We start from the raw sequence: 25,222 nt of genomic DNA, 5'->3' as shown, positions 1-25,222 counted from the left end.
TGTGATTTGCTTGGGTGGGGGTGGTAAACAAAACAGTTCTTAAATTCACAAACAACATGAACATCAATGGTTTTGGATATTTCTAAGGTACTGGGTTTTCTGAGTTTGGTTAGATAGCCCTCCTTGTCACAGGTCTGGTTATTTGCTTCACAGTGCTTTCAAAACATTGACATTGAGGATTATAGACAGGACTGGTTTAATTCCCAAATTTATGTCAACCTCTGTGAAAGACCTTGGGCGAAGAAAATGCTGAGGGTGTATTTTAGGAAAAAATATCTTCATTTGATATTTTCAAAATAAACATTTTAACATTTCATTCAAGAAATACATTTAACACTAGATTTTAAGCTCATTTGAAAGGATTAAACCCTTCCCCCTTCTCCAAAACAGGACAAATGAGATGTCACTGCAGGTATAACATCTATATTCAACCTGAAATGGATGTTACCCAGTTCTGCATTTCAGTAAGAAACAATGAAAAACACCTGGGTTATTCCAGTCTGAAAGAATCTTTCCTCTAAATCATTTTGGTTGATGCCTGAATATTAGATGTTTGTATAACAAGGCAAGTCCTTTAACTATTCTCTAATTTTGCTGAAACGGAAGAGACTGGGGGGTGGGGGTGGTGGGGGTATTGGGGGGGTGTTGGGAGTTGGAGTATTTAAGAAAATGGGGTTGGCCAAAAATTTTCTCCTACCTTTTAACTTACTTAAGAGCTTTGTTCCCAGACATAGCAGCCATAGTGGAGACTTCAGTTAGATAAGAATACACAAAAACTTTACACTGGTGAGGCTGACTTGATAGCTTGTGATGACATGAAAAGAAATCCCTTCTAACTGGACCTGCAGTCCAGGCAATGCAGCTAAAGCTTTGACTACAGATAACCTCACTTAGCATTGTTATCTGTAACGAAAAGCAAATAGAAAAGTATTCCACCACACATCCAAAGTTACCTAGGACCTACAAAGAAAGCACCTTCTCACAGGAAAAGCTTTTTAACCAATCACAAACTCCCTCTTACATAACAATTAACTTGAAATATTTTAAACCCAACATTTTTAAAACCAGCTTCTGAAAATACTATACATGCAAACATACACTTGGGGTGTTTGACATTGCCTGCTTGATCTGTGTATGCTGTAATCTGTCCAAATACCACTTACTAACTGCCTTACTGCATTAGAAACAGTGAGATTGCATTCACAGTAGATGCAAGTTAACTGCCCGTTTTCACTCATGGAACTGAACTTAGTATTACCTTTAGAATGATGCCTGTTATTTTAAAAATAACTTAGCTAGAGTTTAAGTAATTTAGCACTATCCATGCATGGTCATTCTTGCTAATAGTAAAAATATTATTCAACAGAAGTATGTGCATTACCACAAATACAGACTTTTTTGAGGTACAGAAACCGTATCTCAACAGGCTTTTCCATTGTGCACTTTTTTTGGTAAGCGTACACTCAAAATCCCTTTGTAAACAAATACTTAAAACCTGAATTGCATGACCAAGAGACAGAAATCTTGTTTGTCCCATTTATGGTTCTTGTTTACTACAATTTGTTGAGGGTTGTTCCTAAGCTTACTTAATACCAACTCTTGGACCCCTCCTTTTCAAAGGAGGATCTAAATGATGATGAGACATCAGGATGAGCTGCAGCTACCTCTTTTTCCTCCAGCAGAGAGGATGGATCAATTTCTGGGCAAGTTTTCAGCCCCTCCTCTCCCAAATTCAAGCAGTCCTGCATGGGAGGCGAATCTGCCCTTTTGAACAGCTTGCAGGATCAGGGCATATATGTCCCCTTATCTGACTGGGAGGGATGGGAAGATCTGCAGCTCCAGTTTTAGCTTCATGTGAAATTATTAGTCAGCTTACTGCAAATACTTCAACAAGTCTTCCAAAGACAAATTCATACTACTGTTTCTTGAGTTTAAGGAAGAAACCAAATAAAAATCTTACAGGAACGAAATTATGCCATACATCATAAAGAAGCAGTACAAAGCATCCACATTTTTTGTTGCTCTGCCCTGCAGCTTTAAGAATGGGCAGATACATCCCGGAATACTTAAATACTTCAGCATAAGCAGGGCAAAACAAACAAACAAGTCCCAGACCACTGGTTAATTGTAGTACATACATTAAGCCCTTTCGCAAATGAAATTGTGCTGTAGTCAAGACCATTTTGGAAATGGGGGAAAAAAAATACTAAACCAAAGGGGAAAAATAATGACTCTAAATGGGGCAAAATAGCAGATCTATTGGAAACATGACAAAAACAGGATGTTAAGGAAAAAAATTAAGTGGAGTCAACAAGGTTACACATAAGTAACACCTTAACATTAAAAGAAATCTATTTTCCATTTTGACCTGGAAACCTCTTCCATTAATTACTAAAATCTATTTACACAGCAACTAGATAAAATCAATCTGATTGCTCACACCGGTTTTGGCTCACTTTCCATGGGCTCTGAGCATTCAACAGACTGGCTCTAGAGAAGTTGACGTTTAGCTGCTCTGAGTTCCTGTGTTTTGCCATCTACAACACTATCCTAGCCATGATTTCTGGTATGCAAGCTCTTCTGTACTGGATATGCAGCATTTGGTTCCTGGCTCTGTCCCCTTGCCCCCAGCAGAGACATGTATGGAGGCCATGCTTCCTTTCAACCATATATGGAGGCAAAGCATCTCTACTGGTATCTCTACTGAGCTTGTTATGAGGGGTTCTGACAGGCCCCATGGCTGAGCTCTCTTACATTAAACAGACCAAGAGCACAGTATGGCAAAAGTAGTAGAAAAGAAAGACAAACTGAGAAAAGTAGAGGGAGGACAGACAGTCCTTGGACAACTGGGAGAGACACACACCTTCTTCTACACTTATTCCCATTCATCCTAGGAGCATCAGATAGCTTCCAAAAGAAGTGACAACAATACATTATACACCACATTGATATTAATGCATTATTTTGCTTCCAAAGTGGGATTGTTCCACGTACAAGATCAGTAAAATTTGTACCTGTCAGTTCAGCAAAGATACAGACACAAATATGGAAGATTTGTATTCTGTCTTGGAGAACACCTGCTGTTAGGTAGGCAAAGTCTTGCACAACAGAGGATAAAATCTACCGGGATCAGCTGTGCTATGGCTGGAGGTGAGCACAGAAGAAAAATTTCTGAGACTCAGGTGTGTGCTTGGCTTTAATTTCAGAAAACAGAAACTGCAGAAATAAGCAGAGTCTGTTTAATTTAAAACCATCTCAACCAGGTGACTTCTTTTTTTTTTTTATATATATATCTTGGACAGCTGGACTCTTATCAATTTATTATTATGATCTTACCAAACTTGTGCCACAAGTCAGAGTTGCATTTTCTGTGCAGTGATTCTGAGACTAATAAAAGACGCATACTTCTCCCCCATATTTAACCAGATCTAAATTAGCTTTCATGTGAAGCTCCATCTACCTCAGTGTATAAACATCAAAGAATCATATTCATGTTCTTACAGCATAGCCTGTCCCAGTCTTGAGTATATTTTCAACTATGGTTCTCTGGCAGCAGCTTGTCATTTAGTTAAAACAATCAAGCTCTCATCAGAGGACAGAAAATTGCTCAAGGCTTGCAAGGCACCCAAAACCAAGCCTGGTTTAATTCTGACTCTAGCCACGCCGCTCATGATTTTATCTGGCGGTCTGACCTCGGCTTTCAAGGGAACCTCCGCTGTGTGCTGGTACGGAGCGGTGATGACAGTGAACAGCAGTGATGCATCTCCCTCTCTAATCTTGGCTGGCAAAGGCTGCTGGCTTCCAGTACTTACTTGAAGGGCTTTTCCCCGGTGTGTGTCCGGATGTGATTGTTGAGCGTTGTGGCACCAGCAAAGGCACGACCACAGTAGCCGCACTTGAAAGGCCTGTCGCTGGAGTGTGTAACTACGTGGTTCCTCAGCTCCGAAGGTTGGGAGAAAGACTGGGAGCAGTGACCACACTGGTAGGGCCTGCAATGGGAAAGAGAAACACCGTGCCGTCAGTGCTTTCTATTGGCATGACCAGGAAGCCATATGGGCAGGAACATCTGGTTTTCGCAGTAATTTCCAGAGAGAACTGCAGGCGCAGTTCTCCGGGGCTTTCTTGGGAGACACATACACAAAACTTCATGACCTCTTTAGCAAATGTGAAATGCTTGTGCAGGAATTGACTGAGAGTCTATGGGCATCATGTCCACAAAACGTATTTCAGCAAGCTAGTGAGCCTGCACTGCACATCGTATGCCTGCTTTAGTTCTCCCAAACTCAATGTGGTACTCCTTAGTCACAAAAAAAACCCTCACACATCAGAGCTAAGAGACTCATGCAATCCTCTGTCTGTTGGTGCCAGATACAGTCTTACCTACAAATGCATGCCTTACTGTTATACCTATAACCTAGGTGGATTCTGTGACTGTTCACAACTAAATCTTTTATACTGCTTTGGAGGAATCTAGGTTTTTTGAGATCACCGTTTTCAGTGAGAGGCATTGGAAAAAATAACCACCATGTCGCAATTACCTTTCTATTCTCTTACTGCTATTGAAAATATTTATATTTAATTACCATGTTTCTCCCATCCAGATTGAAAATGCCTTTTCTGTAATCTTGAAATGAAACCCAGAACTTAGGTTTTCAATGCCACAGTTCGTTAAAAACAAACACAACAAGCAAACAAAACTGACCGATACGTTACAAATTCAGAATCATAACAATCAGACTGCAAACATAGAAAGAAAAGGATACAAGACAGCAAGATGAGACAGGACTGCTGAAATGTAAATACCATTGCTAACTGAAGTAAAATGTGAAGAAACAAAGTGATTTAATATCACCATTCTACAGCACTTTTTCCTTCTCACATTTGATTTAAGTTAGTGACAGAGTCCTACATGCTCATCAGACTTTTTGTTAAGAAAATTAAGAATTCTTCTAGAGGGATATTAATGATTTTTACCCTGCACGACATTTTAAGGCACAGCTCTTGATGTCTATGTTTCTAGAGCCAATGGCCAACACCAACTTAATTGCTCTCTCTTTAATAAATGTGTATGTTTAAATGGCTAGAAACCAAAACTAAAGGGAGGGAGACAATGGTGACCAAGCATGTACAATTCAATTAAGTGCAAAATAAAGTGAACTATCTCATTTGTCAAGTGAACTGCTTAATTGTGGCTACTTGCATCACTGAACACAAATACTATTATTTTACAGTGCTTCAGAGCACTGAACCCTGATTGTAGAATTTTTTAGCTTGATTAATAGCTCAGTATTGGTCAATAACTCAATAGCTTACAATTTTAATTGCTTACATTTGAAAATCTAACTGCTCTCCAACAAGTTTGTAAGAAATATATAAAAGCTGTGGAAAGGTTACTTAACCTAGATGATGTGGCCCTTAAAAAAATACATGAATATATGTAAAATAATATTTTAAGAAACAAATAAATACTGAGTATCTGTTTCTCTTATTGGAAGACAAGTAGTAGCATGCCCAGTCTTCTCCTTTCTTGAAGTGCACGGTTAATTTGCACAGAAAATATTTATCAAACTTGACATGAAAGTTTTAGTGCTGGTAAAACAAAGATGATTTGTGAATGCAGACTTATTTGTTCGGGTCTTTTCAAATCAAATATTTTTAAGCAAAAAGAACACATTAAGATATTCTGTATCCAAGAAACATTGATTTTTTTAATAGTGAAAGGGACCATTAACATCTATTAGCCTCTGGTTATCTATTTTTAACAGCTACCACAACAAATGATACAACACTACATAAAACCAATTAATCTTTTATTTTTTTAACAGTCAATGTGATTAATTTCATACAGTGAAAAATCACACCATAACTGTCTCTAGTCAAAACTCCAAACCAGTTATAACTGAACATTGTGATGCAAAGTAAAATATTTTTACCCCCTACATTGGCTTGAAACATTGGCTTGTTTACAAAGGATATTAGTGTATTTACTCAGAATGCATTTCACTGGCTGATGCTGAAGAAAAAAAGGCCTTTAAAAAATCACATATTGTTACATCACTTTGACTGTATTTCTTCCATTCATCGATATCTTGGAAGAACAACTATTAAAGAAGTTAGCCTCCTCTTTGCAGGGGATGCATTTCTCCAGTTTATACACAGGTGATTCTGATTAATACTGAAATGGGCAGAATAAGTAATTTTTTCAAGCTAGATACATGGCATATATTAAACAAAGCTAATTTTAAAAAGAAAGCCTATAAATGCACTGAAATACTATAACAGTTTTAAAATTCTGTATTTAATTTACATAATTGCAGATTCAAATATGCCAAATTTTGACAAGTTTTGGATACTACGATTTTTTTCCAAGAGCAAAAAAAAGTCATTCAGTAAGTATGAAAGTTATCATTTTGTTCTCTGGTAACCATTTTACTCTGGTCAGAAATTTTTCTTGCCAGAAAATAAAATCAATATGTTGTTTTTACAAAAAAATGAAAGCAGTGCAGAAGGACTGGACAGGAGCAATGCTTGGTTCAGTGAGTACATTGACACAGGCAGAGCAGGCCTGTCTTTGATGAAGCAGTTATGCCTTCTCCCATCACTTTGGTCTGCAATGGGGCAATGAATTAAGATGGTGACCTCTTTATAGCAGAGGTTTGCAGGCAGAAGGAGCAGGGACATATTGACAAAAATGGTGGTCCACATAAGCTGTATTTTCAAAGATCTGCTGCTAGACTGAATGCAGTCCCAGCCAAGAAAAACTCATTTCCACTGGAATAACCAAGAACATATTGTACCTTCTTGAGCTTCAGGGTATCCATGTGAATATAAGCATAGCTGTGTCACAGCATAGACGTGTGTTGATGCTCCAGAAAATTAATGTTTAAACAACATGGATGTCAGTCACTTCATATGTGAAAGCCTACATAACTAGAATATTCCTTTGCAGATGTACAGGCAGATTTGCAAGCATGAAAGTAATCAGTTTGATGAAACAGGTGTACCAGGGCCTCAAAGCACAGTTCAGCTGACTATCTGAAGAAATATTTTTTTCTATAAGAATTTGTCTCCCAGCCATCATACACCAGAAACAACATAGTTTGGAATGTCTTCATCATTGCATTTTATACAAAGGATCTTGTAGGCCCTTCCAGATGTAAATCAAGCCTGATCAAAATCTTCTCATATAGAATTTTTAAATTACATTTAAGAACAGCTAAACTGATATAGAGCAATGCGCAGATGAGAATGATGTGCTGACAGCCATCAAAAGCAGTTCTAATGTTTTTCACTAAACACCTAGCTACATATTCTTCTAGTTCTCTGTCTTCCTGTCTGAGCTTAAAGAAAGGAAATCTACTTACCTAGAAGCAAATTCTCCTGTTAGAAAAATTGCACTGTTGCCATTAACTCCATGCACCATCAATCGGCTATCTAGGTTTACTAACATACAGAGTGCACCAGCTTTTTCTACAGACCCTAATCTTACAGTCTCTGACTATATGGTGGCCCATTATAGGAACACAGGCCATTTAAATGAAATTCAGGAAGGAGTAACTATAATGTAATAGTTTTTGGGTTTTGTAGTTATTTAGATTTTGAGCTTTCCCAAGTTTTGCAAGTTACATATTCAAAATGAAACCAGACAATTTTGCTCCCCAGTTTAGACAATCTCTTCAATGATTTTGATGTTTGGTGATGTCTTTTCCCATGTTACAATTTTCTCACTTTTGTAGCTGATTTTTTCTAGGTGAAACTCCATCATATAGAGGAGTAGTACAAAACGCATGTTCCCCTGTGAGGCTTATTGAACTTCACCAAAGCTCATGTTTTGTGCAGGGGATGGAGATCCCTTGACATGCACAAAGCATGGTAGGGGATAATAATAGAAAAATCCGTATCTTTACACCTGGAATAGCTGCTGACAGACAACTGTGCATTTAGATTGATTCTTTTTAGATTTTCATTTTGCAAAAGTGACATAGCCTTTAATTATTTATCTTGTACTATTCCTCTGCTAGAACAATATAGTTTCCAACTCCTGACTCGTAAGTACATCTAGGCAATATAAACTTATTTTCTACATCGCAAATACTACATGGTCTGAACTATTAGAATCCTGAAAAATCTTGTAATTATTTTCCACTGAATTTTCAAATTCTTTCCTTTATGTTGAACAGGTTTCTAGTGAGGCGTCTTCAGAAGTGAATTCGCTGTTTTCAAGGGGGATGTGGAATCCCAGCATGACCCTTAGAAGAGGAATTGATTGTAATGGTGAGCTCCTGAATACCTGTAACACTATCGCTGAAACACTGTCAGATCAGGGAGACAGAATAGCACATTGCTGTAATTTTTTTCTCCTTAGAAGAAGTTAGAAAAGCACCAGCTGAAAGAAAAGAGACTGACATGTGGCTGAAAGTGCTTCTCCTTGTTGAGGACTAAGAAGAAGTAAAAAACCAACTTGATTGATGTCAGGCTCTCAAAGTGTGGGACACAGGGCTCCACTGAACCCAGGGCAGGGTTTCACGGCGTGATAGGGGGAAGGCTGGTCACACCACAGCCCCTGCAAAAAAGTGAAAGCGGGGCACGTGGAAATGGGGACTAGCACCAGCTTTCAGGGCCAGGCCTTTGCACAACACACAGCATTAAGGGCACAGCTGCAGTCAGAGGAGTTAGGTCACAGTTGTCCTAATGGAAAGGTATTTTGGGAGGGATGCTGCCTCCTAGCAAGTTGAACTGAGAGGGTGGAGAACGAAGTGACAGCTAAGGATGCTGCTAGCTTGCACGCAGAAGCATCCCTAGCATCAGCGTGGCCATGGGCGTGTTACATGCGCTGCCTCTGGACTCTATATCCCCTGCTGCCTTGGAGTTCCCCTTAGGCAGCACGGCTACTGCCCCGAGCAGGTCGGGCACCACGCAGCAGCAGCGACGGCTGAGCTGGACCCACTGGGAGTTCTGGGATCGCCTCTTACAAGTGTTTGTGGAGGAACTAGCAAAAGCAGCAAGTTAGCACACTTGAAGTGTTTTCAAACTTCTGAAGCTGTTAGGGAGAAGTGCCGCTCTGTGCACACTTTGTTCTTACTAACTAAGAGTACTGGGAGTTTGCAAACCGTTGTGAAAAGATCATGCAGGAACAAGCATTAAATTCAGCATGATGTTTATGTTTTATTTAATTGAGTAATATTCCATAGCCTCTCTATAAACAGAAATAGACAACTCTTGCTCACAACATTTACTTTTTTTACGTCTGTTTTGGGAGATGTTTAAACTAATTAATGGACTGGGGGAGAACATCAAGGTCAAAGACACAGAACCTATAAAAAAAAAGATAAACACAAAATGGGCTAAGCCATGATCTTAGAGAAAAGACCTTATTAAATTCCCAGCTTCAAACTTCAAGGTTCTGCTTTTAAATACACCTCACAATTTAATATTGAGGTGCTACAGCGAAACATGAGTACAGTAATATCTTTTGAGTAAACAAGAATTGTGAGGGCCAGATAACACAATCTATCAGCCACAGATACACTTATAGAGTGGGTCTTCCCTCAAATTATCGGCTTAAATACATGGCTATCAATGAGAATATATATCACACAGATATACATACTGTATATGAAAATGTGCCACAGACAGCTCTTAGGAACTGCAGCTATCTGCCTTCCCTCAATACCAATACATCCTGAATCTGGTGATCATAGTGAGAAAGAAGAAAGATGTCATTAAAAGAAACTGCGCCATTATCAGAAAACTGGTTGCAGTTAAAAAAAAATAAAATTAAAATATTGCTCTAAAAACGATTCGCTCTGATCAAAGGCTTTTGGTTACCCCTATCTGAAGCCCCCCAGATAGGATTGTTGGGAATTTCTGCAGCAGGGGAAAGAAAAAAACAAAAACAAAACCAGAAAGAAAAACAAAACAAAAAAAAAAAAGCAGAAGAGAAAGTAGATTTCTGACTCCTGCTTCAAAAAAATAGTTTCTCAAACTGCTTCTGTCTGGGCAAGGCTTAAAAAAAGTCCCAAAGGGCTGAGAAAGTCCCAGAATTCAAATCTTGATGGTTTTAGATATTCACCTCCCACCCCACTCCAACCCCAATTACCATTAAATTTGAAGAGAAGCCCTACAAAATATAACAAGCTAAAAAAAATCTCACTGCAAAGGGAGAAGTAAATTATAAGTAAACCAGTAAATAATTTAAAATTAATTTTATTTTGAATTAAAATCCTAATCTTAATCAAAAATAACAAACACAGTAGATTATTTTAATAATTCTCCCTATTTTGGATTCATAATTTTTTAAAAAATTATTTTTATTTATTAAATCATCTGCCTGTTAAATAGGACCATTTCCTTCTTACTGCCTAAGAGAATTAAGTATATTTTGGGGCTTTTTTAATGTCTGCTCTCATACAGGTGTTTTCTGAATCTAAGTGGCTTGAAAGCAATTTCTTTTTTTTTTTTTTTTTTTTAATTTCTCAAGCCCCAAGTAGTCTGCTTTTCTCAAATTTCAGTCCATGAATTGGACTCCTTTATAGATTCAAAGGCGTTTTCCCTGCACCTCTTGCTGTAGGTAATCAGCATTGTTGAAAAACAAATACCAAGCCAGAACAGATCGTCTAAAGTAATTTCCTAGAGAAGACAGGCCCTGCTGCTTCAGTCACATCAAAGATACAGTGGCTGGTGTGCTCACAAATTGCTGACAATAAATGGGGAGCTGTTTATCAGCCAGAGCAGTGCTGCAGATACCGTTGGGAAAATACAAACCAGAGAGTTGCACCCAGTACTTCAGGCTGGCAAGCAGGTATTCTTTCACAAATCATACCCTATTTTCTTGTCTCCAGGAAATCTTGTAGAGCACTTCAGGAATTTTTCATCTGGAGAAATGCAATATGTTTAAGAAACCAAAGGCCACTCTTTTTCAGCCACTGTATCACTAAACAGCTGATCTACTGGTACCTGCTAAAAGACAAAAATCTGCCTGTGATATAAGCTCAACCTGTAATGATTTCTAACCAGGGATATGAGAACCCAGATCCTAGGGCAGTTGTGATCTGCAGTAACTGTTATTCTGGTAATTTCAAACACCGAATGAATTGCAGTGAGCTTAAACAGATTCATGTGACTGACGTCCCCCATAATGCTCTGAAGACAACCTATTGGGAAATGCTTTTACAGCAGTTATGTTGATGGCACACCTCACGGGAACAAAGAAGGCATTACAAAACTCGCCTCCACAAGGAATCTGCACAATTTATTTAATGAAAACATAGAAATGTAAGCCATTTTTCAGTACAGGGGGAACACAGGTGTCACAGAACAGAGCACTGCATTATCTAGTATTTATGCAACAGATTGATCCTAAGTGTATATTGCAAGTTCATTTAGCTTTTATGTTCTCTATATAACAAAAGAGAAAAAGTTTCTTAAAAGGATTCATAAAACCCAACAAGCCAAAGAGGAAATCAGCTAAATTAGCCAGTATCAATATTGAGAAAAAGGCGTTAGCTATTATGTTTTGAATCTTCCTGAAAGCTTCTAGGATTCAACACTTACAACTCAGAGTCTTCACTCACCTCCTCTCCACCCCAATTGTCCCCAAATCTGCTGAGTCCTTTCTCTAATCACCCTTTGCTCTCTTTGCTCCTGGGGAACCTACTTGTCTTCTGATCTAGATAATTTTCCTACTACGCTGTAGGGTATTCTGAGCTAAAAATGCTCTACACTTTCTTGTTGGAGCTATTCTGCGTTGACAATTCAGGTAAGTACGGGAGAGAAAAAACAGTAACACATCATGAATCAGCAGCCTACTAATGAGGGTGTTCACTTCTAATGGGGAAGACTTAAAACCCAGCCTCTGTTTCAGGCAATACTTAACACAAGATACTTAGGAGAAAATAAATAAAAGTAAATGAAACTAAATAAAAAATAAAAATAAAACAACAACAACAACAAAACCAAAAAAAACCACCCAAAAAACCAAAACAAATCTCTCACCTCCAAGATGACAGACCTAACTGTAGGATAGACTTATCCTCATTTCTTCTCTCTGGCAAAAAGAAAGTCTAACTATCCCTTACGGTGCAGAATAGCCCCATTAGGGGAGACTCTTCTTGCATTAACTGTTATCTGCAGCTTGGTTCTTCATAAAGGAAGGCACAGGTTCAAGTGAAGGAAAGGATGAAATCTAGGTGTCATACCTGGTTGGATGCATCACTGAAAATCTATGTAGGGGGCCCTCACAACATATCTCTTTTAGACTTCCTGATGCAGCATTTAATGCTTTACAGTATGCTTAGGATGCTTTAATGCTGGAAACGTAAGAGTCCATGAAACTTGGGAGAGCAGACCTTTTAGGACCTACATTCTACATTGTGGCACTTAAATTGGCCGTTGTGTCTTACAGCTTCCTTAACATGGCATTTGTTTCTGCTAAGGCCAGCATAAAATTCGGAAAATGTTTAAAAGGCTTGTTTGCATTCACATTATCAACTCTTTAAATTCTATGAAGATTTGCATGGAATCCAGTTTGCGCCTAGCATGCTTGACATTTCTTCCTAGAAAACTGGATTTATGCTCCAGTATCTCTACACCCACAGAATCACACAAGCACGTGTACACGTAGATAACCATATACACAAAGAGATATAGACATGCATACAAACACATGCACAGACTCACTGATGACTATTTTTTAGTAGTGTTTTGGTCAAATGTAATTCACAATTCAATGCTGCTTTTAGAAAAACCTTCCAGGGACTTAGCTGTTCTGCTCAAACCTTCTTCACAGCTTAAAAAAAGACAAAACATGGGCAGCCTTTTTTATTGAATTAATTTGATTTTTGTCTTTTGTCCTGCTAGCTATCAAAATTGTCAAATAAACCAGCTTTGATTCATAAATAATGGTTCCATTATATTTACTGTGCCACCGGTCAGAGTACCTGAAATTTTAATTCACTTGTTCAGCTAAATTTCATCCTCAGTTCACGGCCATAAAATTCTGTATTGACAAACTTTCAAACCAACTTTGACTCTGAGGTATCTAGTCAACATTTTTCTTCTGTGTGGATATTAGTTTATTGAATAAGTGGCATCTGTTTTCCTCCACATCACTAGTGGAGTAGGTATTTCCTTTTGACAGCTTTGCACGATTTATGGGTTTGCATGCTCTGAAGAAAAATAGTACTAAGCAAAAAATTCCAATTCATTACCTCTTAGTACTTAATTAAGTTCATACACATTGCACACTATAGGTGAACCCTGAAATGACTGTGACAGCCACTGAGCAGCAAGTTAGATTATCTTTGGAAGACAGAGAGACTTTTAATTATCTTGACCTCATTTTTCCATCTATGATATTCATAAATTTTCCTTCTATTTTGTTGCCTCCACCAGATGTACCAAACCATTCTGAAAACAAGATTAAATCCTTAGCTATTTCCTTTTATCTGTACATTTAGGCACCAAATGTTTTTACAAATAGTGAAGTCAAGCAATGTTTTTTATCGGCTTACTTCACGCAGCTGCAGATGAATTATGTTGTACAGGCTCCTCCTAATAATGGTTTGGTTTTGGAAGTGATAACAGCTTGATAAAAGAAGAAAGCAGTGGATCTGGCTATCAGTAGATACAGAAATAAAGAGAGCCTGGGCTTTACCTGTCAGGGTTCTGCGTACACACATGCATCTGTAAGAGGATCCGCTGGGTGAAAGTCTTAAAGCATTGCCCACATTTCCAAAGATGCCAGTCACTGAACTCAGAATTTAGTTGGCTTGTTGAAGTTGGGCTTGCAAGAACTCGTTGGTTTTTGACACTGATCTGGTTAAATCCTGACTCGATGGACCCAGACTTATCCAGGAGAGAAAAATTTCTGCTACACGGAGTCTGTGGAAATACTATGGATCGCTGTGGAGTGGCAGGGGATAGTTTGCTACTTTTATTAAATGGCTGTAGGGTGTCTTGTCTGGACATGGCCTCCATTACAGTCGAAGGGACATTCACTGGGAGAAAACAAGAAAAGTGAATAAGATCCTTTTTATGCCTTTTAAAAACTAATACAGTGTTGGGAGACACCAAAAAAATACCAACATCCATTTTCTTGACACTAGAATTAAACAACTTTATTTTAACGATGCACAAAAGAATGGCCTTGAATGAAACAGTGATCTGAATGGACGATGCTGTTTCTGTGACACTGAAATGAAAACTCATGCAAAGGGGTGCCTGAGACTGAAAGGACTCAGAGAAGACTGACTGTGATATACATTTATTGCACAATGGGATTGTTTTCTGAAAGAAAATGCTGCTGTGCTTCTGATATCCTGACTCTGCATGTTGCAGTCAGAATGTCCAATTCTATATCACAGACAAGCATGAATTTTGAGAGCACGGGGGAAAAAATCCTTGCCTGGACACTCCTTGAGATACAACAGGGCTTAATATCTACTGCAGCAATAGTTCCCTTATCTTCTTGAAGGGCAGCCACTAAGGATATTATACTATTACATCTCACAAACAGTCACACAGCCAATACAGTAGTACCAAGCCAGTGACTTCACCATGGCTCGTATGATTAAGCCTAATAGCAGTTGGATCACCACAAGACAATGCAAAGTATAAGCAGAGGTATCTTTGTGCATCAATTTCTCACCTACAAAATAGGAACAAAACCTGTTTCTAGTCCCATGAAAGTCTTATGAACATCAATTAACTATAGCTTATGAGGCACTCTGATATTTCAGCAACAAGTGCAATATGCTGTTCTCACAAAGAAGTGATTTAGTGCTGAATTTGGATGTTACATGATAAGGAAGGCAGGAGGTCAAACATATAGAAGAAATTTGAACAGCTGCCTCACTCCCTGAGTACCATCTAGATTATGAAGTGAATGAAGCAAAGGTCCTATGAAAAAATTGGGTCAGCACCACAATGCAAAAAGAAGCAAAATTTAGGCCACTGGGGCCCAGTATCTTCTCATGCTTTCTAATTTTGGCATGCTTAACCTCATGAGATGATATTTTAATGGAGATTTTTAAATTAAATATGTGGTATGCATATGACTACGTCTACATATAGTCACACATGTAGTTATTGTCACAAAGTGTTTACATGTATATAGCCACACGTAGGTATGTAGCACCTACTAAACAGGTGATTAGAAATTGCAACTCTGTTTAAGTAAGTCATCATGATAGATTTCTAAGAGCAAATATGAGAATTAAATTTCAGTTGTGAGCTGGAATAATCCAACATTATGTAACATACAATAAAAATGTAATACAAACCAATGTTTTAGTAATACCTTAAATAATGCCAGTTACTTCACAGAGTTATATACTAATATATTCCATTAATCACAGTGACTCCAATATTATAATATTACATGCTATTTAATTTACTTAAGTTGAGGTCCTTCTTAGGCTATTGTTTTCTGGAGTATATGAGGACTTGATTTCCAAGTAGAGTTACATCCATGGGGCTGTCCCTCACAAGTTTCCAGACATATAATACATCTTCTATGTCTCTTCAGTACAAGGGGCAATTTGTATAATTTCATTTTGCCCCAACATTCTCACAGAAGAAGCAGATCTTTTTTTTTTTAAATTGTATTCATAAAAGTCCACAGAAGCAATAAGATCAGGATATTAAAGACCTAAGGAATATAGGCAGAGTTTGTACTGGGTGAAATATCCCTTTGCAGAAGATAAGCAGAAGGTCTATTCAGAGGGCTTAAGAGGCACTTAAGTCATATACCAGCCTGCAGCTGGCTCCATGCTCAGAGATGAATTTCATCTACTCATGTCACTCTCTCTGTGGATGAAACTCTGGTTTCTCTCACAGCAAAATAGCAAGTGACAATATTTAGAGATTTTAGCCATAATGCTTTGTTTTTAAAGTAAAGGTTTTGTAAGCTTCAGCTCATGAAAGAAAAAATAATATTTCTATATTGTACACTGCAGAGCATGAGTTTTATTAGCAAACATTACTGCCAGTAATTAAATTTCTTTTAAACTTTTCTCGAGCCCAACAGATTTGAAAACTCAAGATGAGAAGGGATGTTTATTTTTGACAGTTTAATCCTTTCTATCTTGCTGTTTTATTGCTGCATGGTTCAGTATTTAAGTTGCTATGAGACACAAGTTCATCCTAGCATTGCTGTTTAAGTATCCAAGTACTTGACCAAAAAAATACGTCTTATATGTAATTGATTAAGCATGGGCAGCCACAAGGTTACTTTAGACCAAAGTCAACCAGGCATCCGTGATTGGTTTCCTCCACCAGCTAGATACACATAGCTGTCAAAATGGAAGAGAGGTCTTTGATGCAAGCTCAAATCAAGTTCCACTCACAAACAGTGAAACTGAAGGGTGTGCTTGGATCACCCATTCCCATTACAGACAAAGGTATCCAGCACTAGATTGCACTGGGTCTATGTTATAAGTTACATGCTTAATTTTGTGACTATTCCTAGGAAACTAAACATAAAATACTGAGAAGGGGTAGAAGAATGGATGGAAATGGAGATGGCCAGGACAGTATGGAGGTTCATTGTCATTTCAGGCTACTTAAACTCAGTTTGCATTTAGAGAAGCTGGCTTTTACCTTTTAACCACAAGGACCTCACCTCTACAGTAAGTCAGACAAAGCTTTTCTCGACTTTTCTCAGTGGTAATAGAATGAAGAATCAGTAGCAGAGGCCTCATGGACCTGCAATGCATTACTGTTTTGGCAAGACAGTGTCTTGTGATAGGTCTGGTAACAATGGAGAGGGCCAAGCAAATCAGTTAAGGATAGACTAGGAATGAATCACTTAGAAGGAAGAGTGATTCTATACACTACCAAGCTATGTGAGACTGCCATGGTGGGAAATCTATCTAATTGCACATACCTGCACACTTCCAAACACCTCCATTTATTTAGGTAACCATACCATGATTTTGCACAGCTTAAGTGTATCAGATTCAGGGTTTTATTTTGTACAGATCAAGCTTACCTTAAATATATAACCACTTCAATTTAATATGTCTTAAAATACTGTAGGAATATAGCTGATTAGGTATGAAACAGGAATTCTGGCTTACACAGGTAGAAATGAAAGGAAGAACTTACAATTTTCATCTTGTGCAATGCACTGGAGAGGGATTCCAAAGAAAGATGTGTAGCTATCATTGTACCACACCAACAACTCGGTGCCCCTGGGGATATCTATACAAGCCCGGTAGAATATATTTGACCTAATCGGGAGAAAAGGAAAAAAAATGCCTAATTTAGGAATAGAGCATTCTCTTCTTATCATACACAGTATTACAGTAGAAATCCATTGTTTTGGAAGGATTTCTGCAGATAACTGAATGACTGACTTACCAATTATTTTAAAACCAAACCTATCATTAGGGAAGGACTTTGTTCCTGTAGCACAGGGTAACAAAGAGCTTACAGGCACTTTGTACCTAGCATATTTTAAACACAAGGATTTTACAAGCACCAAGATTTTATGAAAAGACAGATATTTTCTTGCAATGTCCCTTTTAAAGTGATTTTAGAAATGCTGCATTTTGCTCACACAGTACAAACATCAGTCGTATGCACAGTTCAGTAAGTTCAGCAAGTTCAGCCATTTAAACAGCTTTGCATTCATCATCTAAGCTAAAGTTAACATATTTTAAGGGTAAACAGACAACAGTTCTTTCATTTGAAAAAGTTCTTTTAGCAAGAGGTTTGAAGTAGCATGACATGGTCTTTCATTACAGCAATATACCATCAAAAAGAGAGATATTGGATTGTTGAGTAAAAGAGACTTTGGCTTAGGGGATAAAAAAATGGGGTTAATCTGAACATACAACCATAAAATCTTCCCCTGTATAGAACATGAGGGTAATGTCAGTGGTCTTTCAGTAAGTATAAATTTGTGTTACCGTAAATGTCATATCTTATCACATTGCTCTGTGGGGAAAAGACTGTGGATATTCTGATACCACTGAATTGGGAATTGAGGGTGGAGGGGTGGGGGGGGAAATCCTAGAGTCCCTAGCATCAAAAGCAAGAGCCTTATCCTGATCTTGCGCTGATGTAAATAGCTTCAGAGTGATGCTTCTACAGTTAACAGATTTACATGGGGGCAAAAACTGTGTAAGATTAGAATCAGGCACAAGATAAAATAAAAATGTTATCAGTTTGTAGTGGCTTTTCCCTTAGGCTTCACATGGAACAGTAAAACACACTCCTGTGAGATGGATAGAAATTCAATATATACAAGAAGAACACTCCACTCTCGCTGAAGGATTACATACCAAAATGATACAGTCAAAGTACCAAGAAATGACCATTTTTTATAACAGCTTATGTAAGGCAGAAAAACATCTATAGACCAAAAAAAAAATGTTAGGCCTCAACCGGTTTTCTGAGTGAAGAATTGCTACAAACGTTAGCCTGAAGTTCAAGATAAAAGTGTTTAGGGTTGGTAGGCCTTAAATTTAGACTTTCTATAAAGAATTGGCTGTAGCGATGCAATTTGTTCCTTGTATAACACTGCAGACATAAGGAGAATCTTTTACCACATTTTTCATGGCAGTGAGATATGCACTTGTCAACATATTTTGTCACCGCAAAGTGGCTCTTGGCAACAGGATCATAAAGATCAATAAAAAAGTGCAGATTCTCAATATTTTACTAGCAGCTGCAAAAATTTCATTTATCTTGTTATTTTCCTCGCTTACTGCCACCCTGTCTCAGGAGGGCACTGCTAGCTAAGCAGAATGGTTTTCCTACCCTTCTATGAATATCTGACAAAAACTCTCCCCTTTGTGTCTCCTCTTCTCTTTCCCTCCTCCTCCTCCTCCTCTCCTCTTCTCCCTCTCTTTCTTCCCAGAGCTGAGCATTTCATTAATTCTTTCCACTGTTACATAAAAATGAAAATCGGAGCCATGCTATAAATTACCAGCATCTCCTAACTTGAGAAAAATTGAGTCTACTTTGTACTTCACCCTTGTAACATTTCATCTCTCAGTTTGGCTTCCCTTAACATAAACACAGCAGCCCGGCAAATGAATGTGCTAAAACCAAATGACACACTTTGCCGCTGAAAGAGCAGAACTGTTTTTGAGCAATGGGTGGTCTGTGAGGCTTGGAGTAGGCAGGGAAAAAAAAGTGTAAGCGTACACCGTCCCTTACAAGCGTGCAGAGCTTCCAAAACTCGCAGAAATCTCTGCATGCTGAAGTACATCAAAGGGATTTTTCCCTTTTCGGATAATATTTCCTTTGCTGACATGTATTTAGTATTGTGGTTGGATGACTCATAAAGATAGCTTCATGGCGTCCCAACGCAGTTGAAGCAGAACACATGCCAACAAACATTATTGTCAGCCTCAAAATAAAAACAAAACGTTCAGCTAAGGGTCAATCAATCAAGAGCACTTTGAAGAAAATTCCATTTAGATATTACAAATCATAACAGAATGAATTTAAACCAGCTGACTTTCTGTGAGGAGGACGTCCATGTACAATAAAAATTAGGCTGGTTTTTCAGTGTCCAACTTTTCTATTTTCTTACACTTGGATGTAGTCACTGGTGATGGATGCCAGTTTTTTAAATTGTGTTTTTGTAGTTCATTTTATAAAGATCTGAAGTAATCGAAAACAGATCAACAGAGTGAACTCTAAGTAAAAACTGCATCATGAAAGGAGAGTTGTAAAATCCACTTAATATTGACAGATGTGTAATGACTTTCTCATGCTTACTTTTCATTTAGGTTTGTCATCTATATATATATATATATATATATGTACGCATTTTTTTTCCTTATTTTTATATAGATATGTGTGTGTGCACACACACCACCACACTGAGAAATAGTTCACAAGATACCTACAAAAATACCCTTTCATCACAGCAATCTTTATTCATTATCCAGTGTGTTTATTTAAAATCTGATGGGATTTTAGCTATAGATATCAGATATTTAAGGGTATAATAAAAGATTTGTAAAGTATAAATAGGATTGTTATTTTTTTAACTGCGGCATTATTTAGTCAACTGGCCAGAGAATAAAAAAGCTGAAAATGCAATTGAACAATTTTACCGTTGTTAAATTGGAACCCTATGGGGTAATCAAACTTTATATATCTTTCATTTTAGCTTGCTTTTGTATGTTTTATTTTTAATTTTAAAGGTACTTTAAATAAGTTTAAGATTCTTCCTAAAGAAAAGGAACTCCACTCTCTAAATCAACTAGCAAAAGTCGGGATTGCTCATTGCGACTGGCAAGCCTGGGGCATTCTTTGATGTGCTTCCTACCACGTTTAATAAGGCCAAGCAGTTGCTTCTGATTCTGAGGCAAAAGGTTTGTTTATAGCTGAGATCATGTATTTATGTAACGCGTAGTCTGCGTTTTCTGGATCTGTTTGCGAGTAGAGAGTAAAATGCACCATAATTTCTTTACATTTTTCTTCACAACTTGACCTTCCCTAGCCAGTGACATAAGAGACACAAACACTAGCAAGCTTGGCTAGCAGGTGCACTCAACATACAAACTTTAGGTGTGTACTTGTCTCATGACTGACTCTCAGAAAGCCTTTGGGTTCAAAACTCTTCTCCTGCCATTTTTGCCCTTCCTCTCACTCAGGCATCTTTATTAAGGGTGGAAGATTGCTTGCCTTGCCTTGCTTCTGACCAGACCACTCGAAAATGTGCAGACGGCTGTGTGCAGTGCGGTTGTTGCACAAGTGACTCAGGGCTGTACTTGTTCCCAGGAGCTCCAGGTCTAGCATGCTTACTTCAACGGCCTCAGCTCAGGGAAACCAAAGTCAAACCCATCCTCACTACACTCTGCAGCTTTTGTATTGCTCTGGATGAGCACGTTCACAAAAGCCCTGCTAGTGTCTTTGCAATTAAAGGCCGTAGTACTGGTGACAGTTACAGTCTGACTTTTCACTAAAAACATTTTCATTTTGTTGCATTGAGTAAGTAAAAATGTACTTTACCTGTACTGAACCACTGTTAAGTTCTGCTCCCCGCAGTGCCTTGCACATCGGATATACCTCATCCAGCTTGACTTACTGGGTTCTCCACCATCAATAAAGTGCTGCAGTGTCCCATCTTGGTCATATATCTGGGGGAGATGTCACAAGGTCAAGTAGTTAGAACAAATCATCAGCAATCATTTTCACTGCTTTGCTGATGTCTCTCTGTGCCTTTTCCAGGAATTTATTGTCATGAGATTTGTCATTGCGTACTGATGCTCTTAGAAATCTACATGGAACAGCAGAAAAGTATTTTGGGGGATGCAAGTTTATCATGTTTCTTTTATCGAGCCAATCTTTTTGTATTAAACATATTTGTGGTGTCTCAAAGATGTGACCATGTTTCCCAAAGAATATTTAACCTATTTTGACAGGCTGGCCTTAAATAATGAACTGTCAGATAAACAAGAAAATCTGGATGTAAAGCCTGCATTGAAATCGTTGGAACATCTGAGCAAGGGGCAGTAGTAATCCCTAAACAAGTATCCCTTCCTTCACATCTCAGTTGCAGCAAGAGCATGTACTTCAGCAACCTCACATGATATATTAGGGAGTTGTAGGATTCATAATACCAAAACAAATGAGACTAGAAGGAAAAAGAGAGTTGAAGATGCCTTTAGAAGCTCCCTTGAGACATATAATTTTCTGAAGTAGTAAATGAGAAATCAGTCCTGAGGGAATCATGGTTTTCCTAAATATGGCATCCTTGCTAAGGACATGAGAGCCATGGTAATTAAATTAATGGTAATTTAAAATGGTACTTTTAAAAAAAAGACAGTATTATGTCTCTATTCAGCACTGGGTGCTCCCTCTGAAGTTGCAGAATAAAATTGCTCTAGAGGCTCTGAAAAGAAAAGATACATCTTTCATGCACACCTGGCCTTCTGACTGGTTAAAAAATGTTATCTAGGAAGTGTTAATCCTAGTAAAACCACATGATCTCACAAGATTTTTACCTGTTATGCAATTATTTTGTTAAACTTCAGAAACGCATCTGAACAAGTAAGTGCTTATCTCAAGCAAACCTGATCTTCAGATCTTTTGCTCCTCCACAGACATCATCTGCTTTAATAATCCTACCCCAAAAATGAAATTTTTGAAATTGTATAAGCCTAAATTGATGTCTTCTTGCAAGTACTAATTCTGCTAAGTAAAGAGGAAGCACATTTATTACATTGAATTGAACATCTCTAGAGCAAGCAAATTAAAAATTTTGCATTTCTATTTCAATATCAAGAGAATAATCTCAGAAATTATGTGACTACATTCACTATTTCAGACTTATTCAAAAGGTGTTTCCTACAATGCACACAAAAAAACATACACAGGAATCAGAATCTAGTTCTTTACAACTTGAAACTCTCAAATTCAAGAGGCAGCATTGCTTTTCCTTTTGACCAAGAGGGACTGGGAGTAATCAGGAGCAATACATCCATTGCTAGAGCATGAGAGACAGGGAAATCAAGTGTCTACAGAGATCCTTATCACTTGTTCCCACGTGCCTGTGACAAGGACCAGGTAGAACCTGGCCAGACGCTTGTGGGTTGGAGGACTGAGATGCTACCCTACCATGCACTGAGTGGTGGAATAAAGTCAGAGAAATCAGGAGTCCTCAGAGACAAACAAATACTCCAATACTAGGGATTTAGTTTATTTTTTGTATATGGTAGCTTGTAGATTATCAGCAAGGACCTATTCTCATGTAAACATGTTAATGTATGTTGAATATATGAGCAAAATATTCTAAACAATAAAAAATCTGCAATGGAAATGGAAAAGTTTTACAGGAAATCAGCCTACAAAAAGGAAGAGAAGGAAAAATTAATGACTAACAGTGCTTGGCTGGGACCATTTTGGCAATATCTAGCTAAACAGTCTCAGCACAGTGTTTATTACCTATTCATTTACATGGCACTTACTAACATAACAATATATGGCTTAATGTGAGGCAAAAACAATTCCCATAAATAAAGAGCTGATAGCTTCATAATCCCCAGATGATAGGAAATTGAAAAGACAAAGATGACTGCCAGAATCGGTACTGACAGCCGTATCTGGACACACAGGGACCTACTTAGAACTTTGTGTATGTGGACAGTCATGAGCTAACATGAGAAATTAAAACCTTCCATGAAAATACAGGACTGGAGCTTTCTCAGGCCTTGGCCTAGAGTAGGAAGAACTGCTCTACAAGCAGGACTAAATATATTCAAATGCTTTATTTTTGCAAGTACTGATGCACCAGTCACATGCTCTCCTTTCCTCCTAGTGACATTGCAAATTAAGCTGCATAGTCAGAATACATCCCACAGCATTCTTAACCCTGTTCTTGCAGGAATGAAAACCCAGCTGTAAGAAAGCAGAAACCCTAACCTTAGAAGGGAAATAGAACAATGCATTGTATCTGTTTATTTGTCAAATTGCATAATGCACGTTAAAACCTGAAAAAACTTAACTGATATGGTTGTTATTATTCATAATACCATTGTGCACCAGTTATTTATTTTATAATTGCGTAAATATGGCAACCACTATATAATTGCCCGAAGAAACCATCATGAGGGAGCAAACCATGACCTGCCATAACCCAGGAAAAGCAAACTTGTAGTGCAAGTCTTGAACCCAGACATTATAGAAAACTATATGGATATACATATTTGCCTGCATCTGTATTACATGTGCATATGTGCTTAAACACTCATAGTATGTATTAAAAAAACTACTGCAGAATCCTGTGATAAACTGATGTTACTGAAAATCTTTGAGTACCTCACTAGATCACTACATCCATCTACTCTGGCATAATTTTTAACACATTGCAAGACCTTCTTGGCAAAGTAAAATAGCATTTTTCCAACTCCCTATGGAGAATGCACGTATTTTTTTCTGTATCTCACAATAATCATTGATCTAAGTGATGGAAACAAATCTAGTTATTTCATTTTTCTACTTTGATTACACTTAGAAGTGTTACCATAAACTGCTTACTGGATCTTTTCCCTCTTCTGATCCAAAGTACTAGTTAATTGTTGGTTTTGCTGAGTTTTAAGGGGATTTTTGCTTTTGCTTTAAATGTTTCAAAGATTTAAGACTTCTTTTTTCTGGTCTGCTCAAATTTTGAGGAATGCACCAGACTACTGGCAGTGACCAGAGTCTGACAAAAGAGGACTGCACTCACTTTCTTATTTGACATGTCTTGTGTTCCTCCTTAGCTGTTCTCATATAATTAATTAACTTCTTAATAGGTTCCTGACTATTTATGGGTAGTTTACTGTTATGTTACTTATCAAGAGACTCAGAATGTGAAGCATATTATTATTCTACAAATTTCATCCTCTGACTTCAGAATATAATAGAAACAAACAGCTTCATTTTCCAAGAAAGTAAGTCCAAACTGTAACCAGCACAATTCAGGTCTTCTCTTTACCATTTTTTATATTCCTTTCCTCAAAACACCAGTTTACTCAGTAATCAAGACATAAATACAGAAAGGCATGGGGTATACAGTGAAATTTCTTAAAGGGTGCCACTGATATTCCTCATGACCTACACATGCATTCCAACTGGGAAATATGGGAAAAAGCAAGTAGGATGCCAATGTACTAATACTGATCAGGTTCATCTTGTTAATGGCATGCAAATATAAATTAAGTATGGAGGACTGGATTTATTACTTGTTGGATTGGTTATTGATAATTATTCGGAGGCTGTAGATACTAAAACTTAGAATGACAATGATAATAGCAACACATAATGGCAATAATAATACCATTTCTAAAGCACACAGTGTCTCATATAAGTGATGCTTTAAAATCTGTGAGTGACCATTGCTAAGTAAAATAAACAGCAGTTGTTGGAACATTCGTCACCCTGGCAACATACCAAGCCTAGGTAGGACCATGTAAGATTTAAGCAGTATTAACAGATAAGGCAGAACACTGAAGAGCATTCCGAGAACTCTCAATTGCTTCAGTACTGACAGAGTCAGTATTACACACTTGGATAGATGGGGGCAAATGTAATTCCACTGCTAAAGACTGTTCTGGTTTCTGGTATAGACGCCACAGAATTTTAGAATAAAGGAGCCCAAATGTAATAGCACAGCTGCAGAGAATGCCAAGCTATGAAATAATTAAAAACAATTTCACAGAAGAGACAGGGAGAGCAAAAATGGTTAGTTCATTGGAGTTCTTTCCTCTATCTGTTG

The 25,222-nt window shown here is 37.8% G+C and overlaps 1 protein-coding gene across 1 annotated transcript in view; it reads right to left on the bottom strand.

Annotated features, from left to right (window-relative positions):
• The window catches only part of PRDM6 (PR/SET domain 6), a 74,921-nt gene that overhangs the window by 3,548 nt on the left and 46,151 nt on the right, over positions 1–25,222 (bottom strand). Inside the window, exons 4-7 of the mRNA XM_049794851.1 lie at positions 20,977–21,104; positions 17,107–17,231; positions 13,655–13,997; positions 3,813–3,989 (exon numbers count right to left, since the gene is read on the bottom strand). Coding sequence (XP_049650808.1) covers positions 3,813–3,989; positions 13,655–13,997; positions 17,107–17,231; positions 20,977–21,104 — 773 coding nt within the window. The remainder of the gene's footprint in view (positions 1–3,812; positions 3,990–13,654; positions 13,998–17,106; positions 17,232–20,976; positions 21,105–25,222) is intronic.

Source organism: Accipiter gentilis, chromosome Z, assembly GCF_929443795.1.
Source record: "Accipiter gentilis chromosome Z, bAccGen1.1, whole genome shotgun sequence".
Classification (NCBI taxonomy): Eukaryota; Metazoa; Chordata; class Aves; order Accipitriformes; family Accipitridae; genus Astur; species Astur gentilis.
The sequence above is the reverse complement of the archived record's forward strand: the minus strand, read 5'-3'. Positions and strand labels throughout refer to the sequence as shown.